Below are 16,840 nucleotides of genomic sequence, written 5' to 3'. Positions count from 1 at the left end.
AAAGACCGAAAATTCTGTAAAAAAATGAATGAATGAATGAATTTTTCTTCATTTCTGTTATTAAATTTTGCAGATTAGTAATTTTTCTTTATAAATTTTGGCCAAAATTTATACTACTACATATTTTTGGTAAAAATAAGTACAAATTGGTGGATATTATTTGGTCTTTGTGAAAGTTATAGAGTCCACAAGCTATGGTGCCAATATCTGAAAATTGATCACATCTGAAGTACTGATGGCCTATTTCAATTCTTGAGACCCTAACATGCCAGAAAAGTACAAATACCCCCCAAATTACCCCTTTTTAGAAAGAAGACATTCCAAGGTATTTAGTAAGAGGCATGATGAGTTTTTTGAAGTTGTCATTTTTTCCCACAATGCTTTGCAAAATCAAGATTTATTTTTTTACTTTTTTTTTTTTCACAAAATTTTCATATTATCAGTTTATTTCTCACACACAGCATATGCATACCACAAATTACACCCCTAAACACATTCTGCCATTACTCCTGAGTATGGCGATATCACATGTGTGAGACTTTTATACAGTGTGGCCACATACAGAGGCCCAACATGCAGGGAGCGCCATCAGGCGTTCTGGAGCACCCAGGACAATTCTGACATTTCTCTCCTACATGTAAAAATCATAATTTATTTGCTAGAAAATTACATAGAATCCCAAAACATTATATATTTTTTTTTAGCAAACACCCTGGAGAATACAATGGTGGTCGTTGTAACTTTTTATCTCGCACTGTATTTGCGCAGCAATTTTCGAATGCTTTTTTTTGGAAAAAAAACTATTTTGTGCTTAAAAAAAAAACACAGTAAAGTTAGCCCATTTTGCATAATGTGAAAGATAAAGTTATGCCGAGTAAATAGATACCTAACATGTCACTCTTCAAAATTGCACACGCTCGTGGAATGGCGACAAACATCGCTACTTTAAAATCCTCATAGGTGATGCTTTAATTTTTTTTTACTGGTTACATGTTTTGAGTTACAGAGGAGGTCTAGGGCTAGAATTATTGCTCTTGCTCTAACGTTCGCAGAGATATCTCACATGTGTGGTTTGAACACCGTTTTCATATGTGGGCGGGACTTACGTATCCGTTCACTTCTGCATGCGAGCACCTGGGGACAGGGGCGCTTTAAAAAAATGTTTTTTCTTATTGTTCATTTTACTTTATTTATTTATTTTAGTTTGCCATTTTTTTCCCCAAAAATAAATTTTTGATCACTTTTATTCCTATTACAAGGAATGTAAACATCCCTTGTAATAGGAATATGGCATGACAGGTCCTCTTTATAGTGACATGTGGGGTCAATAAGATCCCACATCTCACCTCTAAGCTGGGAAGCCTGAAATAAATAAAAAAATATTCTGGCTTTGATTGTATTGGCGAGTCGGTAGAAGCACCGGAGGGCGGCGGGGGGTGTCTATGGCTGGGTATTGCAGGGTATCTCCGAGTATGGCTGGGTATCACTGGGTATGGCAATATATGGCAGGGTATTGCAGAGTATTGGCTGGAATTGTACTGCAGAGTATTGGCAGGGAATTGAGGGGTTAAGCAGCGATGTGGGCACTGCAGATGCAGTCCACAGTGCTGCTGACACCAATCTCTTCCCCCTCCGCTGTACCGATCGGTACAGAGAGGGGGAGGGAGGTTTGTTTACAAGTGATCGCTCCGTCATTTGACGGAGCAATCACCTGGTAAACGGCCGCGATGACGGCCGTGATCTGTGATGCTGGTCATATGACGGCCTCCCAGAGTTAAACAACCGCCCTGTAGCCGTCATTCGGCTATGGGCCGGTTGTTAAGTGGTTAAGCCACTCTGCTGCCCTATGAGGGTGATAATGGGATTTTTATATACAGCTTACCTGTAAAATCCTTTTCTTGAGAGTACATCACGGGACACAGGAGCTTCATTACATAGTGGGTTATATAGGCACCTCTGGTGATTGGACACTGGTTGACCCTAATTAAGGGGAATTCCTCCCCTATATAACCCCTCCCATCTGGGAGGCACCTCAGTTTTGTAGCAAAGCAATAAGAAACCACGTAAAACCCAAGAGGGGCGGTAGCCCTGTGTCCCGTGATGTACTCTCAAGAAAAGGATTTTACAGGTAAGCTGAATATAAAAATCCCATTTTCTTGATCATACATCACGGGACACAGGAGCTTCATTACATAGTGGAATGTCCCATAGCAATGCTCAGATTGAGGGAAGGGAGACACAGATCATAATCATAGACCGCCAGGGACCTGAGGACCTAAACTGCAGCCTGCAGTACACTGCGCCCGAAGGCGATATCCTCTTGCCCTCTGACATCCACCTGATAGAATCTGGTGAATGTATGGACTGATGACCAAGTCGCAGCCTTACAGATCTGAGCCAGGGAGGCCTGGTGATGCACTGCCCAAGAAGCACTGACAGCCCTAGTAGAGTGTGCTTTCACCTGAAAAGGAGGAATCTTCCCCTTTAAGCCATAGGCCTGAGAAATAACTTGTCTGATCCACCTTGAGAGAGTGGACTTTGACGCTGCCTGACCCTTTCTGGGGCCTTCCGGCAGAATAAATAAACAATCAGTTTTCCTTATCTCAGAAGTTGCCTGAAGATAAACCCTGATTGCTCTAACCACATCCAAAGTGTGTAAAGACTCTTCCTCTGTGGACTGAGGGTCCGGAAAAAAGGATGGTAGGATTACATCCTGATTCAAATGGAAACCCGAAACCACCTTAGGTAGAAAGAACCTGTTGGGACGCATAACCACCCGGTCCTTATGGATAATTAAATACGGCTCTTTACTGGAAAGAGCTGCCAACTCTGATACTGTTCTAGCCGTGGATATGGCTACTAAGAAGACCAGCTTTTTAGTCAGGAGAGCTAAAGAAGCTAGATGCAAAGGTTCAAAGGGTTACCCCTGTAAGGCCGAGAGAACCAAATTCAGATCCCATGGGCATACCGGAGGTTTAACTGGCGGCTTTGTCCGCATAGCCCCCTGGATAAAAGCCCGTACCAGGGAATGTGATGCAAGTGGTTTTTGAAAAAATACCGATAGGGCCGAAATCTGCACCTTGATAGTGCTTATGGCCAAATTCATTTCTAGGCCTGACTGGAGAAAGGCCAAGATTCTGTTAATGACATACTTTCTAGGATGCCACTTCCTGAGTTCACACCAGGAAACATATGTCCTCCAGATTTTGTAATAAATACGCCTGGAGGCCGGCTTTCTGGCATTGACCAGAGTAGAAAGGACTGGCCCCGAAAGGCCACGGTCTCTCAGAATGTGGGTCTCAGCAGCCAAACCGTCAAATTCAGACTGCGTAAAGCAGGATGGTAGATTGGACCCTGTGAGAGCAGATCTGGCCGGATCCATGGCCTGCCTACTGCCAACTTCATGATTTCTGCATACCATGGTCGCCTGGGCCAAGCCAAGGCCACCAAAAGGACCAACTTCGTCTCCCTCTTGACCCTTCCCAGGAACCGCGACAGCAGCGGGCTCAGGGGGAAGGCATAGATCAGATTGTACTGATCCCAGGGAACCGTCAGAGCATCTGACCCCTGAGCAAGTGCATCTCTTGTCCTTGACACAAACTTGTCCAGTTTCCTGTTGAACCTGGATGCAAACAGATCTACGTCTGGAGTGCCCCACTTGTGACATATGTTCTGAAACACGTCGGGGTGCAGAGCCCACTCTCCTGGGCACAATTGCTGGCGGCTGAGAAAATCCGCCTGCCAATTCTCCACTCCTGGGATGAAGACTGCAGAAAGACACGGAACATGCTTTTCTGCCCAGACAAGTATGCGATTCACCTCCTTTTGGGCCACCAGACTTCTGGTACCGCCCTGGTGATTGATATAAGCCACTGCGGTGGCATTGTCGGACTGAACCCGAACCGGGAAACCTCGCAGTCTGTAAGACCACTCTATGAGTGCCATGTAAACTGCCCGAATCTCCAAGATATTTATGGGCAGTAGACTTTCGGTCACAGACCATTTCCCCTGCGAGCATGTTCCCTCCAATACAGCTCCCCAGCCTGTCAGGCTGGCATCTCTTGTGATAATCTTCCATGAGAGAGGAAGAAAAGTTTTGCCTTTCAGCAAATTCCTGGTTTGTAACCACCAGACAAGACTTTTGCGTGTCCCGGGGGATAAACGCATAGGAAGATCCAGGGATTGGGGCTTCCTGTTCCAAGCCACAAGGATGCATCCTTGCAGAGGCCTTGAGTGGAACTGGGCGAATGGGACGGCCTCGAAGGAGGCGACCATCTTTCTCAATAGTCTCATGCACAACCGAATGGAGGAAGATCTTCTGCCCAGAATCAGGCGCACCAGATCTCCAATGGCCAAGGCCTTTAGCCTTGGAAGAAACACCCTGCCCTGAGCGGTGTCGATAATCATACCTAGGTATTCCAACCTGGTAGTCGGTTGTAGGAACGACTTTTCTAGGTTTATAATCCAACCTAGGCGTTCTAGATGTTCTAGCGTTTTGGTGACGCTGCGACTTAGGAACGCTGCAGTTCTCTCCACGAGAAGCAAGTCGTCTAGATAAGCCATGACGGCTATACCCTGAACTCTTAAGATTGCTAAGAGAGGGTCCAGAATCTTTGTGAAGACTCGAGGGGCTGTAGCAAGCCCGAACGGCAAGGCCACAAATTGAAAATGGCGCTGCTCTACCGCGAACCTTAGAAATTTCTGGTGTGCGGGAAAAATTGGCACATGGAGATATGCATCCTTGATATCTATTGATGCCATGAATTCTCCCCCTTGCAGGGAGGAGACCACAGTGCGGATTGACTGCATTCGGAAGGTCTGGATGTGTAAAAACCGGTTTAGGTCTTTCAGATCCAAGATAGGTCTGACACTTCCATTTGGTTTTGGAACGGTGAAGAGATTTGAATAAAACCCTGAACCCTGATCTTTCGGGCTCACTTCTACTATCACACCCTGGGATAGTAATTGATCTAAGGCCAGGAATAGCGGTTTTTGCTTTACTGGATCCCTGGGGATCCTTGACCTTAGGAAATGAGAAGGTGGAATCTCCTGAAACTCTAGCTTGTAGCCCAGAGATACTGAAGAGATCACCCACTTGTCCTGGATCTCTTCCCGCCAGGCGCCTGCAAACTGCAGGAGCCTTCCCATCACTCTGCCGAGCGGGGGCGCCCCTTCACAAGGAAGTTTTGGGGCTCTGCTTGGCAGGCTTTCGCCCCCAAGTGTTTTTCTGTCCCTGGGCTCGGCCTTGAGCCTTTCTAGCAGTGGAGGACTGAGAAGGCCGTCGCCACTGTTTAGAGCTTGATGCTTCGGGAGAGAGAGCACGCCTAAATGAAGGACGCTTGCTCTTTTTGACTGGAAGGAGAGTAGACTTACCTCCTGAAATATTTTGGACGAATTTATCTAATTCTTCCCCAAACAAACGCTCCCCTTTAAACGGGAACCCAGTCAAATGCTTTTTGCATGACAGCTCAGCAGCCCAATTTTTTAGCCATAGGGCCCTACGCATGTGTACCAACATGAGGGACAAACGGGATGCTTGTTGGACAGAATCCAAAATCGCATCAATGATGAAACACAGGATGTGAGGCAATTCTGCATAATTTTCTACTTCCTCACTGGGAAGGAGCCCAAACATCTGTTTAACTTGTTCCTCGAGGAACTGACACAACCCCACGGTTGCGACTGTAGGTTGCACCACAGCGCCAGCCATGGAAAAGGAGGTTTTTAATAAGGTTTCCAGCCTTTTATCGGTTGGATCCTTGAAAACCTGTGCATTATCCAAAGGACAAGTTAGGTTTTTATTCACACAAGAAACAGCCGCATCGACAGATGGGACCCCCCACTTCTTGGTGAAACTTTCCTCCACAGGATAATGCATGGAAAACCTTTTGGGAGGAGTAAACAGTTTATCGGGATGTCCCCAATCCTCATACATCAATTTATCCATTAAAGGATGAATTGGAAAGGAATAGGCAGTCTGTGGGGCTTTCCTGACTCCCAGGGAAGAGACAGAGGATGTAGCGACTTCAGCAGCAGGCATTATGAATGTGGTACGCACCAATTCAGTATAATACTGCACCTGCTTTCTGAGTGCCTGGGAGGAGGGGACTATCTCCTCTTCCTCTGACTCATCCGACTGCTCATGATCCCTATCCAAAGATAGGGATCCCTCCTCATTTTCAGAAGAACTATCCGAGAGAGGGATTTCAGCAGAGGGAGGGGATCTACCCCTTTTCCTGCTATCTTTTAGGGAAGCAGAGATAAAATTCATGATTCTCCCTTCAAAACCCTCCAATGTAGCCCTAAGGGAGTCCTCAGTGACATAAACCGGGGCTGCGACATTAGGAGAGGCTGCAAAACCTGACAGGGGCACCGACTCGTCTTGAGAGGCTGGCTCCAGTCTTGCAGAGGGGGATGGTAATTTACAGGCACTTTTGGAACCCCTGGACCTAGGCGGTGACTTGCCAGTGCTCTTATTACCTCCCCCCTGAGACCCTCTTACGAGGAGACATAGTACTAGGCTACAAAGCAGAGGTACTAGTACAAGTGCGATCACTGTTGCGCTTAAAGTCTCACAATAAATAAATATATGCTTAAACTGCACAACCTGACGCTGAGTAGGTGTCTTAAGGTTTGCCTGGATCCAATCCCCACGGATGCTTACTGCCCACAGCTCCTGTGTCTCCAATTACAGCCCCCTGACGCTCTGGGCTTTTTAAAACTGCCGCCTGGCGCCTGCGCAGTGCAGCGCCGTGCACACTGACGTGCACGGCTCGCAACCACACCCCCCCTCCTCCATAAGGCCGGGAGCGCGCCCGGCGCGCGTGCACGCGCCCGCGCGTGTGCACGAGGACCGCGGAATCCGGGGGGGGGGGAGGAGAACCCAAAACGGAGCAGCGTGGGACCCCTGAACTGCGTGGGACCCCTGTTTACCTTCATCTGTGGCAGGGACTGCAATGGAGACGTGAGTAGCTGAAGAAACCAGGCTTTCACTGAGCGTGTGTATTGAAAGGCATGTAAGTATGCATCAGGCTGCTCTTACTCCCTCTAGTGGTGGAAACCAGGTAAGACATACAACTACTCACAATGAAGAAATCCATTCATATATTTAAATATATAGGATGACTTCCCTTACCTGTCCCCGCCGCAGGAATTGCTGAACCAGACCAATTCCAGCTTTCACCCATCATGGCGGGTATTGTTAGCCAACCTTCAGGTATATCTGGGGCTCTTACGAAAAGATCCTCCCACCTGGGCCATGTAAAAAGCTCTGCCAGAAACTTTCGTGCGCTCTGTATAAACAGTACACCAAGTCTGGTTTTCCCAGAGCCCAGTCTTCCAATGGAGAGGACTTACAGGCAAAACCTCGCTTCTTCGGCAGACGAGGCCCGGGTACCATACCATCTTGGGAGTCAAATATCGGCCCGAGGTATGGATCTGGTTTGATGTAGCCCTTCGGCCCTCGCAGGGACCTGCATAGAGCTAACGTTTTACGTGACCATCACCCAGACACTGGCGAAAAAACGGAGGTGCCTCCCAGATGGGAGGGGTTATATAGGGGAGGAATTCTCCTTAATTAGGGTCAACCAGTGTCCAATCACCAGAGGTGCCTATATAACCCACTATGTAATGAAGCTCCTGTGTCCCGTGATGTATGATCAAGAAATGCAGTTTTCATACCTCTGACCTCTAATTCTTTCTATAATCTGTTTGGGTTAGTTCTAATTCCTATTCCTGTTATGAGATACTCAGATATTTTTATGTATGCTTGAGCTTGTAAATAAAGCTTTCTATAATTTTCTGTGTTCTAGACTACAGGGCTCATCACACCAGGTGTATTAGTAATAGTAATATTTGTCATGAACTTTGAAAGGTCACATTTTAAATTCACAAGATAATAAATTATTGTGTAGTGCACACATACACTCATTACTTACTAGAACATTTTTCCCCAAAAAATTTGCCATCTGGAAGACATTCAATTTCTCCACTTATCTGTCCATTTGAAGTCATATGGTCTTTATAACACTGAAATCTTAATTTGTCTCCTTCAATATATATGCGTGATCGTGTTGTGTAAGAAATAATTGCATACATTGAGTCTGAAGTAGGGACAGCACATTTTTCTATAAAAAAGAAAAAAGACAAACATCACATCGATAGGATCTTTATACATGCTGCATGCCCTCAACACGGGGGGGGGGTTGGTGCTTTGGGGAAGGGGGGGCGGGGGTGCTTATCGGAATCTGGGAGTCCCCTTTGATAAGGGGGGCCCCAGATCCTGGCCCCCCATCCTATGTGAATGAGTAAGGGGTACATTGTACCCCTACCCATTTACCTGGGGAAAAAAGTCTTCAAAAAAAAAAACACACAATACACAGGTTTTAAAAGTAATTAATTAATCTCCGGGGGGCATCAGGGGTCTTCTTCCAACTTCTCCCGCTCTCTGGCGTCTTCTCCTGGGCTCCTCCGCCCTCTGTCCTTCTCTCGATGTTGACACGGCGTTGTCTTCCGCTGTACTGGCTTGTGCGATGATTGATATAGGTATTGGGCGTGGTCACTGGGTGATGTCACACGGTGACCCCGCCCATTTATGAAGTCACGGTCCAAGCATGCCCTGGGGTGTGACATCATAAAAGGGCAAGGTCACCGCGTGACATCACCCGGTGACCACTCCCCATACCTATATAAGTCGCCGCGCACAAGCCAGTACAGCGCCGTATCAACATCGGAAGAAGAAAGAAGAGAGAAGATGGACAGAGGGCGGAGGAGACCGGGCTCCTCTGCTAATAAAAGAGTTCCAAGAAGACAGCGGCGGAGACCAGGAGAAGACGCCGGAGAGCAGGAGAAGTCGGAAGAAGACCCCCGATGCCACCGGAGCAGATTAATAAATTACTTTTAAAACTTGTGTATTTTTTTTTACACTTTTTCCCCAGGTGAATGTACCCCTTACTCATTCACATAGGGTGGTGGGCTGGGATCTGGGGGGCCCCTTATTAAAGGGGACTCCTGGATTCCGATAAGCCCCCCACCTGGAGACCCCGACAACCAACAGCCGGGGTTGTCGGGAAGAGGCCCTTGTCCTCATCAACATGGGGACAAGGTGCTTTGGGGTGGGGGGGGCCGCAGGGCGCCTCCTTCCCCAAAGCACCAACCCCCCATGTTGAGGGCACGCGGCCTGGTACGGTACAGGGTGGGTAGTTATTTTCTTCAATTCTTTTTTTTTTTTTTTTTTTACAAAATTGTCATATTATCAGGTTATTTCTCACACACAGCATATACATACAACAAATTACACCCCAAAATACATTCTGCTACTCTTCCCGAGTATGGCGATGTGTGAGACTTTTACACAGCCTGGTCACATACAGAGAACAAACATTAAAGTGGTACCTTCAGGCGTTCTACGAGTATAAATGACATATCTAATTTCTCAACCACCTATTATATTTTGAAGGCCCTGGAGCACCAGGACAATGGGATTGCCCACAAAATGACCCCATTTTGGAAAGGAAACACCCCAACGTATAATCTATGAGTCTTTTGAACAGTTCATTTTTTTCCAGAAGTTTTTTTTGGAAAAAAAATGAAAACTTTTTTTTTTTTTTTTTTTTTTTTATTTATACACACGCAAAGTTGTCAATTTATAAGATATTTATAACACATAGCATGTATATAGCAAAAACATCACCCCAAAATGCATTCTGCTACTCTTCCCAATTATGACAATACCACATGTGTGAGACCTTTACACAGCCTGGCCACATACAGAGGCCCAACATTGAAGTAGTACCTTCAGGCATTTTAGGAGCACAAATTACACATCTCATTTCATTCCTACCTATCACACTTTTGAAGGTCCTTGAGCACCAGGACAGTGGAATTACCCCAAAAATTACCCCATTTTGGAAAGAAAACACCCCAACATATAATCTATGAGGCATGGGCTACAAATAGGTACTCGGGTGCTCTGATGGGCTGGTGACTGGTATTTGGGTACTCTGAAGGGCGATAACAGGTACTCATATGGACTGTGACAGGTACTCGGGTGCTCAGGTGAACTGTGACAGGTACTCGGGTATTCAGATGGACCGTGACAGGTACTCGGGTACTCAGATGAACTGTGACAGGTACTCATATGGACTGACAGGTACTCAGATGAACTGTGACAGGTACCTTGATGGGTGGTGACAGGTCCTCTTTATTTGGGGGGGTAATCAGTGCGTGTTGGCGTACACGTTAAGCGGTAACATCACGTTACCGCTCTGTATTTACATTTAGTGATCGGCTGTGAAAGGATCAAAGCCTATCACATGGTAAACAGCCGTCGGATAATGGCTTTTACCAGCGTCGGTGATGAGCAGTGTTCCTGGGAATGATGTGATCGCATGCATACGCTGTGCACAGTGGAGCGGTACCATCTGTGATCGTGGTAAACAGCCATGCCCAATGGCTGTTCACCCCCCCCTCAGTGGTGAGCGGTGTCTACGTGACACACTGCCACTGAAGGAACAGGGATACGCGCACATTCCCTGTTTAAATGGAAAGACATCATACGATGCCCTGCCTGGAACGAGAGCCGTGCCACCTGGCCGTCATATGACGGCCGGCGGGTGACAAGCGGTTAAGCTTCCTGATCTTTAGTCTGGTCCCACAGACTGATACCGTACCACTCAGTACCTCCTCTTAGTGGCTTGGTCCAATCACTTGACAGCCGCTTGCAGATCTGGTTCCCATCTGTAATCCTAGACAGAGACCTCCTCTGGCTGCCAGAGTGGAGCCCAGGACCCTAGTCAGGTCTCTTCTAAAAGCCCAGCACATACCTGCCCAAATAGTGTGCTGATGGTTCTCAAAATACAGATCCAGGATTGGACATTCCACCCCTCCCACATTTCTACAAAATCTCTGGGCTCCAGCTCTCAAACCATGTTTTATCAACTGATGAGAAAATTGAGTACTGTCCGTGATACTTTTTTTATTTGCACTAACATACAATTTTTCAGGACAAGCTTTCGGGTATGTCCCCTTCTTCAAGGTCCAAGCAGTACTGATTTACAAATTTTTAAGCAGAATGTAAAAACAAAAAAAAAAACAACAAAAAAAAAAAAAACACCTCTGAGGGAAAGAAGAGGAAAAAAAAAAAAAAAAAAACAACAAAAAAACACATACAAATCAATGGCAATACAGATAAGAGAAGAGTTAGTGAGATAAGACAGAGGGAGAGCTTTGGAATGGAGGGGGGGTTGCTAGTCACAGAGGGGGTTGTAAAACTTTAGTATAATGAGTAAGGAAACCTATATCTAAATTCAGGCCTTTATTTTTTGTGTCAAAAAGAATTATCATTCTTAGTTCAAAGGTTTTCCTTTCCTGGATAGTTCTGAAATTCCCTTTAAGAACTAAAACATTGAGGTCTTCTATAGTGTGGTCCGGTTGTGAGAAGTGATGTCCCACAGGTGTACATAAACTGTCTTCTTTATGTTCCTTGATGGTATGTCGTGTAAATTCATCCTCGTTTGCAACTTCTGTCCTGTTTCACCAACATAAGATCCTTTGCTGCACCTTTTGCATTGGATGAGGTACACAACATTGCTGGAGGTACAGTTGTAAGATCCCATGATATTGAAGGTCCCGTTTGTGTGTGTGACGCTTTTGGATAGATTGATCTGGTTGCATAGTTTGCAGCGCTTTTTATTGCAGGGTTTGCTTCCATTATTTGTGTCATCATAATCAGAGTGAAGTTTCCTGCAGATTAGTTTGTGTCTGAGGTTGGGTGGTTGTCTGAAAGCCAATAATGGGGGTTGTTGGAATATTCCTTTCAGAGTGTCATCCTCTGTTATAATGGGTTGTAAATCTTTGGTTCTCTGTCACAATTGCACTAATACGGCTACAATCACATTAAGTATCAACTGATGAGGAAACTGAAACCCCTCAGCCCCCCTAATACTTACCTGAGCCCATCTCTATCCAGCAATGTCCATGAGTGCCTCAGCCATCAGGGAAGGATCTGGGCTGCTCTGTGCAAAACCACTGCACAGAGCAGGTAAGTATATAAAAAAAATACTTTAAAAATATATAAATATATATATACACACACACACACACACACACACACACACACACACACTGCATTCAGTGTAAACTATATATACACACACAGTACAGGCAGTCTAGCACATACATATTATATTATATATATATATATATATATTTATTTCAGTCAGTGCAGAGTATATAATACAGTGCATTGAAGTGGTTAAGGGGAACCCTGACAGAATTAAGTAAAAAAGACATGGGGGCCCCCTAAAATCCATACCAGGCACTTTGCGTCTGGTATAGATTTTAAATGGGAACTCCACACCAAAATAAAAAAATAAAAATAATTTTACCCTTGTAAATATATATGCCCCGAATAGTGGTCAAGTACCCTTTTTCCAAGAATTGACGAGACAATTGGCTGACTTCCAAGAAGCTACCTTAATACTAAGGGGTGACTTTAACACCCCATTGAACCCCCTAATAGACACATCAAATGGTGCATCCTCCCTACCATATACCGCACTTAAAGCAATCAAACTTGAACTACAGTCACTTTTACTCCACGACACGTGGCATACACTTCATCCCGATTGCAAAGACTATACCTTCTTCTCCCCACCGCACAACAAATATTCTACAATTGGCTACATTTTCTTATCCCAATCAGACCTTCCATTTCTTCAGAAAGCTTCCATTGACCCTATGTTTCTTTCAGAGTATCACCCAATCTCAATATGTCTAGCATTCCCTGCAACACACCGCCGCTCCCAAACATGGAAATTGGATCCTTCCTTGCTCACAGACAAGGCAATAGTATCAGAAATAGAGAAAGGGATACAACAGTTCTTTGTTGATAACAATACCACTGACACTTCACCACAAACTACGTGAGAAGCACATAAATGTGCAATCAGGGGCATACTCATTGCTGCGGCCTCTAAGAGATGAAAGAAGAACTCAACATCAAAAAGACTTAATCCAAAAGATAAGCCAACTAGAAAAGGTACATAAACGGACCTTAGCCATAGACACCTTAAACTTGTTAATTTCATATAGAAAAGAACTAATGCAACTACTAGGCAAACAAACCAGACGAAAATGTATTCTAACCCAAAAAACCTTCTATGACTATGGCAATAAAGTCAGCAGACTAATAGCTAGAGCCTTACAATCTAAAAAAGCCAACATGACAATCCACTCCATTACAAAACTCACAGGGATATAAAATTAACTCTACACCTGACATAGCTAAACAGTTCCCATCGTACTACTCTAAATTATACAATTTGAATCCCCCAGAATCCTCCAAAACAGCTGACAAATGGACGCACCTGATCAAAGATTTTCTAACACAATATTGCTCTGCCCCTATCTCAGACACCCTCTACCATGACCTAAACAAACCCACAAACAAAGAAGAAGCAGAGAGCCTTAAACATGTTGAAAACTGGTAAAAGCCCAGGAACCGATGGCCTAACCGTCGGTTATTATAATTCCTTCAGACAATACTTAACACCCATTTTCACTACCACATTTGACGCTTACGCAACACCTACTTCACCCCTGAGAGACTTAACGGCACACATAACAATCATCCCTAAACCTGGTAAAGACCCCTCATTAGTACCCAATTACAGACCAATCTCCCTACTGAATGTCGATGCGATCAAACCAATCCCTTATGGTTGGTATGGTTGGCGAGCGCCAATTTCTGGGGATACACGTTAGCTGCTGTGATCATATGCATAGTGAGGGAGCGTAGGTATGTGTGATTCAGTTTTGCAGGGTAGTGAAGTAAGAATTGTGATGGGGTGTATTCCAGTTTGTATGTGGTAACGTGTTGTATCAGATCATGGACTTTCTTCCAAAAAGATTGGATCTTGGCACATGACCACCATAGGTAAAGATCCGGGTTCGGTTCTGCATCTCCAGCATTGCGGGGAGAGTGAAAAACAACAGCACGAGGTCCCTCACAAAATCCATACAAGGCACTTTGGGTCTAGCATTGAGTCTAAGCCCTTGTACACACCTTGGGAGAATTCGTTGCAATGTGTCCTATCGGACCGTGTTGTCCGATAATCCGACTGTGTGTGGAATGCATCGGACTGTTTCCGTCGGAATATCCGTCGGACCAAATTTTCCAACTTGTTGGAAATATTTTCCCGACAAACTGGTCCAATAAGACATACTCCGATCATGTGTACTCCCACGGACAAAGTGCCACGCATGCTCACATTCAAATTCCGACACGGAAGCGCTCGTTCAGGTAAAAGTACTGCTCGTAAATGATATAGCACATTCGTCACGCTGCAATGTTAAAAATTATTTCATGAAGCGCATTCTCTTGTTCTTTACAATGCTGCAAGAACGAACTTCTTTTGATGCTCATAGTCACACACACTTCTCCCGAATGTATTTCATTACTCTTTTTTAACCATTTCAGCAATACAATTTTAGTTTGCGTCACATCTACACAATTTTTGATTTTTTTTATTATTTTTTTGGATGTTTTTTTATTTTTAAATCCTAAAAATCTCCTTTAATGACAGTTTGCTCATTTCTCTTTTTTTTTTTAGGTGTTTTTTGTGTGTAAACTTACCACAACAACATTATTTTATTTTTTATCTTTGGTTTTTCTTTTTTAATCTACAGGAGGTTGTTTAGTGTTGGTACCCCTTGCTATTCATTCACTTTGTATTTTTGAAATATACCTGCCTGCTCACAAATAAACTGGCCTTTTGGAAGGAAAACACATACACAAGTGTTTCATCAAACAAAAAAAACCTTATTTTGGTCGCTCTAAATTAAAAATAGGAATGCAGCGCTGGAGAAACGTCTTACTTTGGTGCAGCCTTTGGCCCCCAGGGCAGACATGAACAAATTAGAATATAAAGAATTGGTGGCCCGAGGAGTACATACTGTATCTCAGGGAGAGAAGTCTGGTCCCGAAGTCCTAGAGAACAGGAAATTCAGATGCCATTTATGTCCCCAGGATGTAGTTCTTCAAGAGGCTGCATCTTCTGGCAGACCAGACTGAACCCAGGCCATCACTCTCTCGTCTTCCTTCGGCACTTCCCACCAGGCATCCTTCTAGGCTGTGGCTGGGCTCCTGTAGTTGGGGCAGGAGGAGGAGAAGGAGGGCGTTGTTCGACCTCCTGGCTGCCACTTGCCACAGCCTCCCCCAGGCTGAGGTCTTCCTGTGTATGAAAAGGGGACATAGCTTTAGTTTTTTGATCATCAGTCACACCATTTTGTGCTCCTGGCTTTTGATAATTGAATGTTACCAAATAGAACAGACTCATTCTGAGCACAGCATTTTTCTTTCCCGTTCCAATCATTTTTGGTCACTACTGTCTATTGAGATGTAAACCACTTTGAGAAATCACAACTTACTGATCAATAGTGATGGACAAACTTCCGACGGGACGTTTCGCGAACGCGGACCGCGAACGAGGCCGACCGTTCGCGAAACCGAACGTTCGCGGCGGGCCCCATTGACTTCAATGGGAGGCGAACGTTTCAAACATTTAGGTCGAATTTGCAGCCACAGGATAATTATTAGCTGGGCAAACATAGTCCCACCACATGGCCAATGACATAACACATGTATGAGGTGAATTTGGGATCGATAACTACAAGCATTCTTTTTTTTATATGGGAAATTGTTCTGACAATTCAGGACTGTGGAGCGCATGAAGGCAATGGAGGAGACGGAAGGTCAGGGACCAGGGTAGGCAAAGAAGAGGGTGCAGGAGATGATCACCAGCAGCGTGACATACAGCAATGACACATGCACCGTGATAGAGGCATCTGACAACAGCACCGTGATAGAGGGCACTGACATCAGCAGCGTGACATAAAGCATTAACACCAGCACCGTGACATACAGCATTGACAGCAACACCGTGATAGAGAGCACTGACATCAGAAGCGTGACATACAGCACTGACATCAGCACCGTGATATACAGCACTGACAGCAGCACCATGACAGAGAGCACTGACATCAGAAGCGTGACATACAGCACTGACATCAGCACCGTGATATACAGCACTGACAGCAGCACCGTGACAGAGAGCACTGACATCAGAAGCGTGACATTAAGCACTCACACCAGCACCGTGATATACAGCACTGACAGCAGCACCGTAAGCAGCCCCAGGAGGAAGTCAGCACAGCACAGGGATGGTGTGATGGTGGGATGGTGCAGTATAGGGCAGCGGTCAGCAGTGGTGCACCTCAACCCTATCTATTGTGGACCGATAGCGGTCCTTACAGAACAGCAGACTGTACCTCACTCAACCCTATGTACTGTAGCACCCTTCACCAAGTTACCAGTCCTTATAAGGACTTTTGTGGACCAAGTTGGATTGTGTGTGACTGATTAGCAGACTGTACGTCAGTCCCTATACTGCTGAAGGACTGCTGCAGTATAGGGCAGCGGTCAGCAGTGGTGCACCTCAACCCTATCTATTGTGGACCGATAGCGGTCCTTACAGAACAGCAGGCTGTACCGCACTCAACCCTATGTACTGTAGCACCCTACACAGACCAAGTTACCAGTCCTGATAAAGAGCTTTGTGGAACAAGTGAGTTGTGACTGATTAGCAGACTGCAGCAGATGGGCAGCAGTCAAGTATAATATTCTTTCTATATTTGGAAGAAAGAATATTATACGTGTACAAGCCTATTACCGTACCACTGATACCAGTCCTGAAAAGAACCTTTGTGGAACTAATAGTAACAGCAACTCTTTAAACTGACCCTCACTGCCTAACAAACTGCTTCCTTCCTTTCCCTATAC

The 16,840-nt window shown here is 45.2% G+C and overlaps 1 protein-coding gene across 2 annotated transcripts in view; it reads right to left on the bottom strand.

Annotated features, from left to right (window-relative positions):
- LOC143928077 (complement factor H-related protein 1-like) overlaps positions 1 to 16,840 on the bottom strand; it is a 603,696-nt gene that overhangs the window by 290,219 nt on the left and 296,637 nt on the right. For both annotated transcript variants that reach the window (XM_077452692.1, XM_077452693.1), the window contains exon 5: positions 7,938 to 8,126. In XM_077452692.1, the coding sequence (XP_077308818.1) occupies positions 7,938 to 8,126 (189 nt within the window). The remainder of the gene's footprint in view (positions 1 to 7,937; positions 8,127 to 16,840) is intronic.

The sequence above is a fragment of the Lithobates pipiens genome, unplaced genomic scaffold (assembly GCF_037356315.1).
Source record: "Lithobates pipiens isolate NorthernLeopardFrog02 unplaced genomic scaffold, aLitPip1_a1.2 Scaffold_23, whole genome shotgun sequence".
NCBI classification, from domain to species: Eukaryota; Metazoa; Chordata; class Amphibia; order Anura; family Ranidae; genus Lithobates; species Lithobates pipiens.
Note: the sequence above shows the minus strand (reverse complement) of the source record. Positions and strands in the feature narration are given on the sequence as shown.